Genomic DNA, 13,472 nt, shown 5'->3' with positions numbered 1-13,472 from the left:
CTTAAAATAGCCTTTATGGGGGCGGGGGGGGGGCTTAGGAGCGTCTCTTAAGGGGGTGGGGGGGCCTTGAAATTATTTTTAAGGGGGGGGGCTGGAAACTGCTTCTTAATGGGTGGGGGGCCTTGAAACTGCTTTTTTTGGGGGGGCCTTGAAGCTGCTTTTAAGGGGGTGGGGGGCCTTGAAACTGCTTCTTTTGGGGGGGGGGGCCTTGAAGCTGCTTTTTAATGGGTGTGGGGGGGCCTTGAAACTGCTTTTTAATGGGTGGGGGGGCCTTGAAGCTGCTTTTTTTGGGGGGGGGGGCCTTGAAACTGCTTTTTAGGGGACAGAAAGCGCTTGAACCCCCCCCCCAGGGCAGCGGGGCCCCCCCCAAACCGCCTCCCGTGGGGTTCCTGGGGGCTGGGGGGGCGCGGGGGGGCCCCAGTGACCCCCCCCGCCCCCCCCCCCCCCCCAGACCTGTTCCACTGGTCGTGCCTGGCGGCGCGGCCCGGGCGCTGCCCCCCCGCACGGCCCCCGCCGGCTACCGCTGCCCCGGCTGCGGGGGGCCCCTGTTCCCCCCCCCCAACCTGGAGGGGCCGGTGGCCGCCGCCCTGCGCGCCCGCCTCGCCGCCCCCCTGGGCCCGCCCGGGCCTCGGCCTGCCCCTGGTGAGCCCCCCGGCACCCATGGGTGCCCCCGACCCCCCCCCGGGGTCCCCGACCCCGCCCCGGCCTCGGCCTGCCCCTGGTGAGCCCCCCCGGCACCCATGGGTGCCCCCGACCCCGCCCCGGCCTCGGCCTGCCCCTGGGTGAGCCCCCCCAGCACCCATGGGTGCCCCCGACCCCGCCCGGGCCTCGGCCTGCCCCTGGTGAGCCCCCCCGGCACCCATGGGTGCCCCCGACCCCCCCCCGGGGTCCCCGACCCCGCCCCGGCCTCGGCCTGCCCCTGGTGAGCCCCCCGGCACCCATGGGTGCCCCCGACCCCGCCCCGGCCTCGGCCTGCCCCTGGTGAGCCCCCCCGGCACCCATGGGTGCCCCCGACCCCCCGGGGTCCCCGACCCTGCCCCGGACTCGGCCTGCCCTGGTGAGCCCCCCCGGCACCCATGGGTGCCCCCGACCCCCCCCGGCCTCGGCCTGCCCTGGTGAGCCCCCCCGGCACCCATGGGTGCCCCCGACCCCCCCCCGGCCTCGGCCTGCCCCTGGTGAGCCCCCCCAGCACCCATGGGTGCCCCGACCCCCCCCGGCCTCGGCCTGCCCCTGGTGAGCCCCCCCAGCACCCATGGGTGCCCCCGACCCCCCCGCCTCGGCCTGCCCCTGGTGAGCCCCCCCGGCACCCATGGGTGCCCCCGACCCCCCCCCGGCCTCGGCCTGCCCTGGTGAGCCCCCCGGCACCCATGGGTGCCCCCGACCCCCCCCGGCCTCGGCCTGCCCCTGGTGAGCCCCCCGGCACCCATGGGTGCCCCCCGACCCCCCCCGGCCTCGGCCTGCCCCTGGTGAGCCCCCCCGGCACCCATGGGTGCCCCCGACCCTGCCCCGGCCTCGGCCTGCCCCTGGTGAGCCCCCCCGGCACCCATGGGTGCCCCCGACCCCCCCCGGGGTCCCCGACCCCGCCCCGGCCTCGGCCTGCCCCTGGTGAGCCCCCCCGGCACCCATGGGTGCCCCCGACCCCCCCCTGGGGTCCCCACCCGCCCGGCCTCGGCCTGCCCCTGGTGCGCCCCCCCGGCACCCATGGGTGCCCCGACCCCCGGGTCCCCCACCCGCCCCGGCCTCGGCCTGCCCCTGGTGAGCCCCCCGGCACCCATGGGTGCCCCCGACCCCCGGGGTCCGACCCCGGGGTCCCCGACCCTGCCCCGTGCCTGGTGAGCCCCCCCGGCACCCATGGGTGCCCCCGACCCCGGGCGTCCCCCACCGCGCCTCGGCCTGCCCCTGGTGAGCCCCCCCAGCACCCATGGGTGCCCCGACCCCCCCCCGGCCTCGGCCTGCCCTGGTGAGCCCCCCCGGCACCCATGGGTGCCCCCGACCCCCCCCCGGGTCCCCGACCCCGCCCCGGCCTCGGCCTGCCCCTGGTGAGCCCCCCCAGCACCCATGGGTGCCCCCGACCACCCCCCGGGGTCCCCGACCCCCCCTCGGCCTCGGCCTGCCCCTGGTGAGCCCCCCGGCACCCATGGGTGCCCCCGACCCCCCCCCGGGGTCCCCGACCCCGCCCCGGCCTCGGCCTGCCCCTGGTGAGCCCCCCCCGGCACCCATGGGTGCCCCCGACCCCCCCCCGGACCCCGCCCCGGCCTCGGCCTGCCCCTGGTGAGCCCCCCGGCACCCATGGGTGCCCCCGACCCCCCCGGGTCCCCAACCCCGCCCCGGCCTCGGCCTGCCCCTGGTGAGCCCCCCCGGCACCCATGGGTGCCCCCGACCCCCCCCGGGTCCCCAACCCCGCCCCGGCCTCGGCCTGCCCCTGGTGAGCCCCCCCAGCACCCATGGGTGCCCCCGACCCCCCCTGGGGTCCCCGACCCCGCCCCGGCCTCGGCCTGCCCCTGGTGAGCCCCCCCGGCACCCATGGGTGCCCCGACCCCCCCCTGGGGTCCCCAACCCCGCCCCGGCCTCAGCCTGCCCCTGGTGAGCCCCCCCGCGGCCCCCCCGGCACCCATGGGTGCCCCTGACCCCCCCCCGGCCTCGGCCTGCCCCTGGTGAGCCCCCCCCAGCACCCCTGGGTGCCCCCGACCCCCCCCCCGGGGTCCCCGACCCTGCCCCGGCCTCGGCCTGCCCCTGGTGAGCCCCCCCGGCACCCATGGGTGCCCCCGACCCCCCCCCCGGGGTCCCCGACCCCGCCCCGGCCTCGGCCTGCCCCTGGTGAGCCCCCCCGGCACCCATGGGTGCCCCCGACCCCCCCCCGGGGTCCCCGCCCCGGCCTCGGCCTGCCCCTGGTGAGCCCCCCCCAGCACCCATGGGTGCCCCCGACCCCCCCCCGGGGTCCCCGACCCCACCCCGGCCTCGGCCTGCCCCTGGTGAGCCCCCCGGCACCCATGGGTGCCCCCGACCCCCCCCTGGGTCCCCAACCCCGCCCCGGCCTCGGCCTGCCCTTGGTGAGCCCCCCCCAGCACCCATGGGTGCCCCCGACCCACCCCTGGGTCCCCAACCCCGCCTCGGCCTCGGCCTGCCCTTGGTGAGCCCCCCCCAGCACCCATGGGTGCCCCCGACCCCCCCCGGGGTCCCTGACCCGGCCTCGGCCTGCCCCTGGTGAGCGGCCCCCCCCCAGGGACCCCCCCGGCACCCATGGGTGCCCCCGACCCCCCCCGGGGTCCCCGACCCTGCCCCGGCCTCGGCCTGCCCCTGGTGAGCCCCCCCGCGCCCCCCCGGCACCCATGGGTGCCCCCGACCCGCCCCAGCCTCAGCCTGCCCCTGGTGAGCGACCCCCCCCCCCCGGGGCCCCCCAGCACCTATGGGTGTCCCCGACCCCCCCCCGGGTGCCCCCAAGCTCCTCCTGCTACTGCTGGTCCTGGGGGTCCCCAAGGTCCTGGGTTTGGGGTGTCTGATTGAGGCCCCCCCCCGGCACCCGTGGGTGCCCTGGTTGCCCCCAACCCCCCCCAGGGCCCCCCCAGCACCTATGGGTGCCCCAGCCCCCCCCAATCACCCCTGGGTGCCCCGGAGCCCCCCCAAAGCCCTCCCCAACACCTATGGGTGCCCCAGCCCCCCCCAATCACCCCTGGGTGCCCCTGAGCCCCCCCAAAGCCCCCCCCCAACACCTATGGGTGCCCCAACCCCCCCCAATCACCCCTGGGTGCCCCTGAGCCCCCCCAAAGCCCCCCCCAACACCTATGGGTGCCCCAACCCCCCCCAATCACCCCTGGGTGCCCCAGAGCCCCCCCAAAGCCCCCCCCAACACCTATGGGTGCCCCAGCCCCCCCCAATCACCCCTGGGTGCCCCTGAGCCCCCCCAAAGCCCCCCCCCCGCACCCCTGGGTGCCCCAACCCCCCCCAATCACCCCTGGGTGCCCCAGAGCCCCCCCAAAGCCCCCCCCAACACCTATGGGTGCCCCCAACCCCCCCGATCACCCCTGGGTGCCCCTGAGCCCCCCCAAAGCCCCCCCCAACACCTATGGGTGCCCCAACCCCCCCCAATCACTCCTGGGTGCCCCAGAGCCCACCAAAGCCCCCCCCCAACACCTATGGGTGCCCCAACCCCCCCCAATCACCCCTGGGTGCCCCAGAGCCCACCAAAGCCCCCCCCCAACACCTATGGGTGCCCCAACCCCCCCCAATCACTCCTGGGTGCCCCTGACCCCCCCCAAAGCCCCCCCCAACACCTATGGGTGCCCCAACCCCCCCCAATCACCCCTGGGTGCCCCTGAGCCCCCCCAAAGCCCCCCCCCAACACCTATGGGTGCCCCAACCCCCCCCGATCACCCCTGGGTGCCCCTGACCCCCCCCCAAAGCCCCCCCCAACACCTATGGGTGCCCCCAACCCCCCCGATCACCCCTGGGTGCCCCTGAACCCCCCCCAAAGCCCCCCCCAACACCTATGGGTGCCCCCAACCCCCCCAATCACCCCTGGGTGCCCCTGACCCCCCCCCAAAGCCCCCCCCAACACCTATGGGTGCCCCCAACCCCCCCCCGATCACTCCTGGGTGCCCCAGATCCCCCCCCAGCACCCCCGGGTGCCCCCCAGGTTGACCCCCCCCATCTCTGTCTGTGCCTGGGGGGGGTCCTTGGCCTCCTACAAGGACCCCCCCCATTCCCCCCCCCCGTCCCCCCTCCCGTCCCCCCCCAGATCGAGGAGGCCGAGGCGGCGCCGGAGCCGGAGCCGGAGCCGGACGCGGCCGCCGACGCCTGGAGCAGCTTCGCCGGTGAGGGGGGGGGACGGGGACGCCTGGCCCCCCCCCCCCGGACGCCTGGGCCCCCCCTGACGCCTCCCCGCCCCCCCCCGCGTGTCTCCGCAGCCCCCCCGGAGGCCGGCGAGGCCCCCCCCAGCCCCCCCCCCGCCCACGCCGTGGTGCACGTGGGCAGCGAGGCCCTGGGCTGCTCGGTGAGTCGGGACCCCCAAAGCGGGGGGGGGGGGCCTAAAATGGGGGCGGGGACCCCCAGAAAGAGGGCTGGGGACCCCCAAAGTGGGGCTGGGGGCTCCCAAAATGGGGGGGACCCCCAAAAAGGGGGCTGGGGACCCCCAAAGTGGGGCTGGGGGCTCCCAAAATGGGGGGGACCCCCAAAGTGGGGCTGGGGACCCCCAAAGTGGGGCTGGGGGCTCCCAAAATGGGGGGGACCCCCAAAAAGGGGGCTGGGGACCCCCAAAGTGGGGCTGGGGGCTCCCAAAATGGGGGGGACCCCCAAAAAGGGGGCTGGGGACCCCCAAAGTGGGGCTGGGGGCTCCCAAAGTGGGGGGGACCCCAGAAAGGGGGCTGGGGACCCCCAAAGTGGGGCTGGGGGCTCCCAAAATGGGGGGGACCCCCAAAAAGGGGGCTGGGGACCCCCAAAGTGGGGCTGGGGGCTCCCAAAATGGGGGGGACCCCCAGAAAGGGGGCTGGGGACCCCCAAAGTGGGGCTGGGGGCTCTCAAAATGGGGGGACCCCAAAAAGGGGGCTGGGGACCCCCAAAGTGGGGCTGGGGGCTCCCAAAATGGGGGGGACCCCCAAAAAGGGGGCTGGGGACCCCCAAAGTGGGGCTGGGGGCTCCCAAAATGGGGGGGACCCCCAGAAAGGGGGCTGGGGACCCCCAAAGTGGGGCTGGGGGCTCCCAAAATGGGGGGGGGATGCCAAAATGGGGTTGGGGACCCCCAAAGTGGGGCTGGGGGCTCCCAAAATGGGGGGGACCCCCAAAAAGGGGGCTGGGGACCCCCAAAGTGGGGCTGGGGGCTCCCAAAATGGGGGGGACCCCCAAAAAGGGGGCTGGGGACCCCCAAAGTGGGGCTGGGGGCTCCCAAAATGGGGGGGACCCCCAAAGTGGGGCTGGGGACCCCCAAAGTGGGGCTGGGGGCTCCCAAAATGGGGGGGGACCCCCAAAAAGGGGGCTGGGGACCCCCAAAGTGGGGCTGGGGGCTCCCAAAATGGGGGGGACCCCCAAAAAGGGGGCTGGGGACCCCCAAAGTGGGGCTGGGGGCTCCCAAAATGGGGGGGACCCCCAAAAAGGGGGCTGGGGACCCCCAAAGTGGGGCTGGGGGCTCCCAAAATGGGGGGGACCCCCAAAGTGGGGCTGGGGACCCCCAAAAGGGGGGCCAGGGAGTCTGAAATGGGGCTGGGGGCTCCCAAAATGGGGGGGACCCCAAAAAGGGGGCTGGGGACCCCTGAGGTGGGGCTGGGGGCTCCCAAAATGGGGGGGACCCCCAAAGTGGGGCTGGGGGCTCCCAAAATGGGGGGGACCCCCAAATGGGGCAGGGACCCCTGAGGTGGGGCTGGGGGCTCCCAAAATGGGGGGGGACCCCCAAAGTGGGGCTGGGGACCCCCATAAGGGGGGCCAGGGAGTCTGAAATGGGGCTGGGGGCTCCCAAAATGGGGCCTGGGGACCCCCATAAGGGGTGGGGGACCCCCAAAATGGGGGCTGGGACCCCCCAGACAGGGCTGTGGACCCCCAAAATGGGGGCGGGGACCCCAAAATGAGGCCTGGGGACCCCCAAGACACAGCTGGGGACCCCCAAAAGGGGGCTGGGGACCCTCGGGGGGGCTGGGGACCCCCAGGACGAGGCCAGAGCCCCCCCACTTGGGGCTAGGACCCCCCCAAAGGGGGGGCCGGGGGGACCAGGGGGGTTGGACCCTGATTTTGGGGGGGTTGAGGGGTCTTTGGGGGGGGGGTTGGACCCCCATTTTGGGGGTGGGGGGTTCTGGGGGGGTTCAGAGCCCCATTTTGGGGTCTGGGGGGGGGTCGGGGATCCTGATTTGGGGGGTTGAGGGATCCGGGGGGGGGGTTGGACCCCCATTTTGGGGGTCGGGGGGCCCTGGGGGGGTCGGGGCCCCCATTTTGGGGGTGGGGGGGTCCTGGGGGGGTTCAGAGCCCCGTTTTGGGGTCCGGGGGGGGTCAGAGACCCTGATTTGGGGGGGTTGAGGGGTCTTGGGGGGGGTCGGGGCCCCCGTTTTGAGGCCGGGGGGTCCCCGGGGGGGGGTCAGGCCCCATTTTGGGGGTCGGGGGGCCCTGGGGGGGTCGGGGCCCCCATTTTGGGGGTGGGGGGGCCCTGGGGGGGTTCAGAGCCCCGTTTTGGGGTCGGGGGGTCCCCGGGGGGGTCGGGCCCCATTTTGGGGTCGGGGGGGCCCTGGGGGGGTCTTGCCCCCCCCCATTTCAGCCCCCGCTGCCGCCGCCGCCAGGCTCTGCCCCCCGGAAGCCCCTGGGGGGCCGCGAGAGCCGGGACCCCCCCGACCGCGACGAGGACAAGTACCGGCGGCGGCGGGTGCTCAGGTGGGCGGAAACGGGCAAAAACGGGCCAAAACGGGCCAAAACGGGCCAAAACGGGCAACATGGGGTGGAAATGGGCAAAACACGGAGAAACGGGGCAGAACGGGGTGGAAACAGGCGGAAACGGGCAAAACGGGTGGGGGCCAACGGGGACCCCCCAGGCGGGCGCAGAACGTGGCAAAAACGGGTGAAAACGGGCAAAACGGGGCAGAAATGGGTGGAAACGTGGAGAAATGGAGCAAAAATGGGCAAAATGGGGCAGAAATGGGTAGAAACAGGGCAAAACGGGATGGAAACAGGTAAAATGGGGCAAAACACAGTGGAAACGGGCAAAACAGGGTGGAAAGGGGTAAAAACGGGGCGGAACCGGGGTGAAATGGGCAAAATGGAGTGGAAACGGGGTGAAATGGGGTAGAAACGGGCAAAATGGGTGGGGGCAAGCAGGGAGCCCCCCGGGGGCCCTCAGGTGGGCACAAAATGGGGCAAAAACAGGCAGAAATGGGCAAAACGGGGCGGGATGGGGCAAAGCAGGAGGCAACGGGGCAAAACGGGGCGGGATGGGGTGAAACGAGGCAAAATGGGGCAGAATGGGGCAAAATGGGGTGGAATGACGGCAAAAAAGGGGTAAAGGGGGGGGTCTGGAGGGATCTGGGGGCATTTGGGGGGGTCAGAGGGGTCTGGGGGGGTCAGGGAGGATTTGGGGGGATTCAGGGGGCCTGGGGGGGGTGGAAGGATTTGGGGGGGGGGGTGCAGGGATTTGGGGGGGTCTGGGGGGGGTGGGAAGGATTTGGGGGGGTTGGGGGTCTGGGGAAGGATTGGGGGGGATTGGGGGGGTCGGGAAGGTTTTGGGGGGGCCAGGGGGGGTCGGGAAGGATTGGGGGGGCCAGGGGGGTCAGGGAGGCTTGGGGGGTTTGGGGGGGTCTTGGGGGCGTTGGGAAGGACTGGGGGGGTTTCGGGGGGCCGCTGACCCCCCCTCCCCGTCGCGCAGGTGCTGGCCCCGGGGCCGCCCCCCCCGGCCGCCGCTGCTGCTGCTGGCGCTGGGGGGGGCGCTGGCCTTCGTCGCCCTCCTCGTCCTCCTGGCGCGTCTGGGCCGGGCGGCCGCCGCCAACGACCCCGCGCTGGAGCCGCTGCGCAACCCCCACCTGCGCGTGGGGCCCTGACCCCCCCCCCCGGGAGCAGGGACCCCCCCCCGGGGAGCAGGGACCTCCCCCAGGAGCAGATACCCCCCCCCAGGGAGCAGGGACCCCCCCCCTGGGGGGCAGATACCCCCCCCCCCATGGGGCAAATACCCCCCCCGGGGGGCAAGTACTCCCCCCAGGGAGCAGGGACCCCCCCCATGGGGCAGGGACCCCCCCGGGGGGCAGATACCCCCCCCATGGGGCAAATACCCCCCCCCAGGGAGCAGGGACTCCCCCCATGGGGCAGGCACCCCCCCGGGGAGCAAGTACCCCCCCCAGGGAGCAGGGACCCCCCCATGGGGCAAGGACTCCCCCCTCCGGGGGGCAGGGACCCCCCCATGGGGCAAATACCCCCCCCAGGGAGCAGGGACCCCCCCGGGGGGCAGGGACCCCCCCCCGGGGGGCAGATACCCCCACCAGGGAGCAGATACCCCCCCCATGGGGCAAATACCCCCCCCAGGGGGCAGGGACCCCCCCCAGAGAACAAATCCCCCTCCGCATGGGGCAGATCCCCCCCATGGGGCCCAGACCCCCCACCCAGGGGGCAAATCCCCCCCCCGGGGAGCAAATACCCCCCCCCCCGGCAGATACCCCCCCCCGGTGGGCAGATACCCCCCAGCCAGGGGAGCCTCATTGCTGGGGGGGGGGCACAGATGCCCCCCCAGGGGGGTAAATACATCCCTGGGGGGGTAAATATGTCTCGGGGGGGGTAAGTAAAGCCCTGGCGGGGGGGTAAAGGGGACCCCAAGGGGGTAACTGGGAGCCCGGGGGGGCAATTTGGGCACTGGGGGGGTCAGTGCTGCCCTGAGGGGGGGCAGTTTGGGCCCTGGAGGGGGTAAATACCCGCTTGGGGGGGGGGTCTTCCCCCCCCCCCCCGGGGAGCTGGGCTGGAGCTGCTGTGGGAGCCTCGATGTCGGGGGGGGGGGAAATGCCCCCCCCGGGGGCAAATAAATACCCCCCATGGGGCAAATGTGACTCTGCGGGGGTAAATCTGACCCTGGGGGGGTAAATTGGGCTCGGGGGGGGGTAAATACCCGGGGGGGGGCAAATCCTTTCCCCCGGGGCAGCTACACCCCCCCCGGGGCAACTGCGGCCCTGGGGGGGCAACTGTGACCCCCCCCGGGGTAATTACAGCCCCGGGGGGCGACGGACGCGGCTGGGAGGGGCAACGGGCCTGAGGCGTCGTTAGGCCGCGCCGTTTATTAACGAAGGCGGGAGGTAACGAGCGGCCCGGACGCCTGGGCCCCTTCCCCGGGACGGAGACGGGCCCGGACGCCTGGGCCCTCGGTGGGGACCCGGACGCCTGGGCCCCTTCCCCGGGACGGAGACGGGCCCGGACGCCTGGGCCCTCGGTGGGGACCCGGACGCCTGGGCCCCTTCCCCGGGACGGAGACGGGCCCGGACGCCTGGGCCCTCGGTGGGGACCCGGACGCCTGGGCCCCTTCCCCAGGACGGAGCTGGGCCCGGACGCCTGGGCCCTCCGCAGGGAGCGAGACAGGCCCGGACGCCTGGGCTCTTGGCGGGGACCCGGACGCCTGGGCCCCTTCCCCGGGACGGAGACGAACCCGGACGCCTGGGCCCTTGGCGGGCACCCGGACGCCTGGGCCCCTTGCGCGTGCCGGTGGCGGCGCGGGCGACGTCGGCTTGGTGGTGGCGGGTGGCGGTGGCGGATGGGGGGGGGGGGGCAGCCCGGACGCCTGGGCCCCCCCGGGCGTGGGCATCGGCGCGACGAGCGCGCGAGGCCTCAGTAGCGCTCGGGCCGGTGCGGCAGGGCCCCGTACTCGAAGGCGACGCGGCCCAGGCAGAGCGCGGCGTTGGCGGCTGCGGGGGGGGGAAAAACGGGGCGCTGGGGGGGGGGTCTGCGCCCCCCCCGTCCCCTCCCCTGCCGCGGGGGGCCCAGGCGTCCGGGCCTTACCCAGGGAGGCCAGCGCCAGGCGGCTCGGCAGGGCGCGGGGGGGGCGGGCGCTGCGCAAGGCCCCCGCCAGCGCCCACGAGAAGCTCAGCACGTGCGACAGCTGCGGGGGGGGGCGGTTAGGGGGCCCAGGCGTCCGGGACGGGGCCCAGGCGTCCGGCAGGCACCCGGGCACACGGGGGAGGGGAGAGGCAGGGAGGGGCCCAGGTGTCCGGGTGGGGGGGGGGATTGAGGAGGGGCCCAGGTGTCCCCGGGGGGGCCCAGGCATCCGGGAGGGGGCCCAGGTGTCCGGGTGGGGGGGGGAAGGTGCCTGAGAGGGGGCCCAGGCATCCGGGAGGGATTGAGGAGGGGCCCAGGTGTCCGGGGGGGGTCTCGGGGGGGGGCCCAGGCATCCCGGGGGGGTTTCGGGGCGGCCCGGGGGGGGGGTCGCACCAGCAGCCCCCGCGTGAGGCGCAGCCGGGGGGGCCCCGGGGGGGGGGATCGGGGGGGGCCCAGGCGTCCCGGGGGGGATCGGGGGGGATCCGGGGGGGGGCCCGGGGGGGGGTCGCACCAGCAGCCCCCGCGTGAGCCACAGCCGGGGGGGCCCCGGGGGGGGGATCGGGGGGGGCCCAGGCGTCCCGGGGGGTTTCGGGGGGGCCCGGGGGGGGGGTCGCACCAGCAGCCCCCGCGTGAGGCGCAGCCGGGGGGGCCCCGGGGGGGGGGATCGGGGGGGGAGGGTCCGGGGGGGCCCGGGGGGGGGTCGCACCAGCAGCCCCCGCGTGAGCCGCAGCCGGGGGGGCCCCGGGGGGGGGGTTCGGGGGGGGGCCCAGGCGTCCCGGGGGGGATGGAGGGGCCCGGGGGGGCCCGGGGGGGGGTCGCACCAGCAGCCCCCGCGTGAGCCGCAGCCGGGGGGGCCCCGGGGGGGATGGAGGGCCCGGGGGGGCCCGGGGGGGGGTCGCACCAGCAGCCCCCGCGTGAGCCGCAGCCGGGGGGGCCCCGGGGGCCGCCGCTGGCCCAGGCGCCGCAGGTCGCCGCCCAGGAGGCCGCCGTGAGCCGCCAGCAGCAGCAGCGAGGCGGCCGCCAGCACCGCCCCCCCCGGGCGCCGCCCCGCCCCCAGCACCCCCCGCCACCCCCCCGCCGCCGGGGGGGGGGCTGCCGGCAGGCCGCGGGGGGGCAGGGCGCCCGGGGGGGGCGGCTGGGTGACGGCCGGGGGTGTCACCGCGTCCAGGGGTGTCACCGAGGCCGGTGGTGGCGTCTGGGTGACGCCTCGGGGTGTCACCGAGGCTGGTGGTGGCGTCTGGGTGACACCCCATGGTGTCACCGCGCCTGCTGACGGCGTCTGGGTGACGCCTCGGGGTGTCACCAAGGCTGGTGGGGGCTTCTGGGTGACACCCCGGGGTGTCACCGCGCCTGCTGATGGTGTCTGGGTGACGCCTCGGGGTGTCACCGCGTCCAGGGGTGTCACCGAGGCCGGTGGTGGCGTCTGGGTGACACCCCGGGGTGTCACCGCGCCTGCTGATGGCGTCTGGGTGACACCCCAGGGTGTCACCGAGGCTGGTGGGGGCTTCTGGGTGACACCCCATGGTGTCACCGCGCCTGCTGATGGTGTCTGGGTGACGCCTCGGGGTGTCCCCGTGTCTGGGGGTGTCACCGAGGCTGGTGGTGGCTTCTGGGTGACACCCCGGGGTGTCACCGCGCCTGCTGACAGCGTCTGGGTGACACCTCGGTGTGTCCCCGTGTCTGGGGGTGGCTTCTGGGTGACACCCCAGGGTGTCACTGCGCCTGCTGACAGCGTCTGGGTGACACCTCGGGGTGTCCCTGTGTCTGGGGGTGTCACTGAGGCAGGTGGTGGCGTCTGGGTGATGCCCCGCGATGTCACTGTGCCTGGTGACGGTGTCTGGGTGACACCTCGGGGTGTCACTGAGGCCGGTGGTGGCGTCTGGGTGGCGCCCTGGGGTGTCACTGAGACTGGTGGTGGCTTCTGGGTGACACCCCATGGTGTCACCGCATCTGGGGGTGTCACCAAGGCCGGTGGTTGCATCTGGGTGACACCCCGGGGTGTCACTGAGGCTGGTGGTGGCATCTGGGTGACGCCCCAGGATGTCACTGCTCCTGGTGATGGCGTCTGAGTGACACCCCGGGGTGTCACCAAGGCCGGTGGTGTCTGGGTGACACTCTGGGGTGTCACCGTGCCCAGGGGTGGCATCTGGGTGACACCCCGCGGTGTCCCTGAGGCTGTTGATGGGCCCTGGGGTGTCACCACACCTGGTGATGGCATCCAGGTGACACTTTGGGGTGTCACCAAGGCCGGTGGTGGCATCTGGGTGACACCCCGGGGTGTCCCCAAGGCTGTTGATGGGCCCCAGGGTGTCCCCGAGGCCAGTGGTGACGTCTGGGTGACCCCCTGGGGTGTCACCGTGCCTGGAGACGGGCCCTGAGGTGTCACTGCACGTGGTGACGGCCTCTGGGTGACACCCCGGGGTGTCCCCAAGGCTGTTGACGGGCCCCAGGGTGTCCCCGAGGCTGGTGGTGGCGTCTGGGTGACGCCCCACAGTGTCACCACACCTGGAGACGGGCTCTGGGGTGTCACCGCGCCTGGCGACGGCGTCTGGGTGACACTTTGGGGTGTCCCCAAGGCCGGTGGTGGCGCCTGGGTGACACCCCGGGGTGTCCCCGAGCCCGGAGACGCCAGGGCTGCGAGGGCCGGGGGGGCCGGGAGGGCGAGCGGGGGGGGCCCAGGCGTCCGGGAGGGGCCCAGGCGTCCGGGAAAGGCTCACACGAGGGCCCAGGCGTCCGGGCGGGGCCCAGGCGTCCGGGAAAGGCTCACACGAGGGTCCAGGCGTCCGGGAGGGGCCCAGGCGTCCGGGAAAGGCTCACACGAGGGCCCAGGCGTCCGGGCGGGGCCCAGGCGTCCGGGAAAGGCTCACACGAGGGCCCAGGCGTCCGGGAGGGGCCCAGGCGTCCGGGAAAGGCTCACACGAGGGCCCAGGCGTCCGGGAAAGGCTCACACGAGGGCCCAGGCGTCCGGGCGGGGCCCAGGCGTCCGGGAAAGGCTCACACGA

At 75.1% G+C, this 13,472-nt stretch overlaps 1 protein-coding gene and 1 long non-coding RNA gene across 3 annotated transcripts in view; one reads left to right on the top strand and one right to left on the bottom strand.

Annotated features, from left to right (window-relative positions):
* ZFPL1 (zinc finger protein like 1) overlaps nucleotides 1-9,494 on the top strand; it is an 11,413-nt gene extending 1,919 nt beyond the window's left edge. Inside the window, 7 exon segments of the mRNA XM_064503139.1 lie at nucleotides 452-487; nucleotides 490-607; nucleotides 609-642; nucleotides 4,736-4,811; nucleotides 4,905-5,072; nucleotides 7,140-7,344; nucleotides 8,330-9,494. Of these exon segments, the coding sequence (XP_064359209.1) occupies nucleotides 452-487; nucleotides 490-607; nucleotides 609-642; nucleotides 4,736-4,811; nucleotides 4,905-5,072; nucleotides 7,140-7,344; nucleotides 8,330-8,501 (809 nt within the window). The 3' untranslated portion in view covers nucleotides 8,502-9,494.
* Nucleotides 9,495-9,700: 206 nt separating this feature from the next.
* On the bottom strand, nucleotides 9,701-11,739 carry LOC135325265 (uncharacterized). Of its 2 annotated transcripts, none has more exons than XR_010386382.1 (3): nucleotides 11,372-11,739; nucleotides 10,435-10,534; nucleotides 9,701-10,340 (listed from the first exon to the last, which is right to left on the bottom strand). It is a non-coding gene; the product is annotated as an uncharacterized LOC135325265 (long non-coding RNA). The 2 variants fall into 2 exon arrangements; XR_010386381.1 differs by lacking the exon at nucleotides 11,372-11,739 and adding an exon at nucleotides 11,177-11,218.
* Nucleotides 11,740-13,472: the final 1,733 nt, after the last annotated feature.

Source organism: Dromaius novaehollandiae, chromosome 35 (assembly GCF_036370855.1).
Source record: "Dromaius novaehollandiae isolate bDroNov1 chromosome 35, bDroNov1.hap1, whole genome shotgun sequence".
Lineage (NCBI taxonomy): Eukaryota > Metazoa > Chordata > Aves > Casuariiformes > Dromaiidae > Dromaius > Dromaius novaehollandiae.
This window is presented reverse-complemented; position numbering and strand designations above follow the sequence as displayed.